Genomic DNA, 900 nt, shown 5'->3' on the forward strand with positions numbered 1-900 from the left:
CCTATATCGCCTCTGTTGCAAACCAAATTGCCCCTCTGGGACGATAAAAAAAGATTTTCCAAATCCAAACCGTCACTTTGAAAAGAAAACCTCCTGCACCCTACTCTCTCAAAGGCATCCCCGATTTATGAGAAAACAAAACCACAACGTTTCTCTCCCTCTGAAGCTGTCTGGAGTGTTTTCTCACACACCTACAGAAGTGTGTTTCTTCTCAAAGATCTCTGAGAATAAAAACAGACATTACTCTTAATCATGGGAAAACATAAAAGAGATAAAATGTCAGAATGATTGATGCATGTCCGCTCAGTGCCTCCTATTTATGAGACGAAAACAAAAAGCAAGAGTCAAAAGTGACAGTAGGAGGTCTGGTAGATTAATAAATGTTCTTATATTCCACCTCACATAAAAACGCACGAAGTGCTAAATGATTAGATCCCTCAGATCAGATCTAATAACTTTGAATCAGAAATTAAAATGACTCTTAATTGTGAAATTAAAGAAGAAATCCGGAACATTAGATTTGGTTAAAATCAAACACATGCAGGATGAAAAAGGAGGAGAGACTGATCACCTGTCCGCGCTGAGCGCCGTGAGCGTGAACACCGACACGCCGACCGAGGTGAGCTGGATGACGGGGATGAGTTTGCACGCCGCCTCGCCGAACACCCACTCCTCGGAGAAGTACCGGAAGGCGTCCACGGGCATGCAGGTGACCAGCAGAAGCAGGTCTCCCGCCGCCAGGCTGGAGATGAAGATGTTGGGCACGCTCCTCATGGCGCTGTTGGTGATGAAGATCTTCACCAGCGTGATGTTTCCCAGCAGCCCCACAGTGATGATCACGATGTACACCGAGGTCATGACGCAGCGCACCACGAAGTGCACCTTCTCCCCGCCGTCCGA

At 46.7% G+C, this 900-nt stretch overlaps 1 protein-coding gene across 1 annotated transcript in view; it reads right to left on the minus strand.

Moving 5' to 3' along the window:
- Nucleotides 1–393: 393 nt before the first annotated feature.
- LOC132962511 (neuromedin-B receptor-like) overlaps nucleotides 394–900 on the minus strand; it is a 793-nt gene continuing 286 nt past the window's right edge. The window contains exon 1 of the mRNA XM_061033461.1: nucleotides 394–900. This exon is cut by the window's right edge and continues 286 nt beyond it. Within this exon, the coding sequence (XP_060889444.1) occupies nucleotides 568–900 (333 nt within the window). The 3' untranslated portion in view covers nucleotides 394–567.

Source organism: Labrus mixtus, unplaced genomic scaffold, assembly GCF_963584025.1.
Source record: "Labrus mixtus unplaced genomic scaffold, fLabMix1.1 SCAFFOLD_126, whole genome shotgun sequence".
Classification (NCBI taxonomy): Eukaryota; Metazoa; Chordata; class Actinopteri; order Labriformes; family Labridae; genus Labrus; species Labrus mixtus.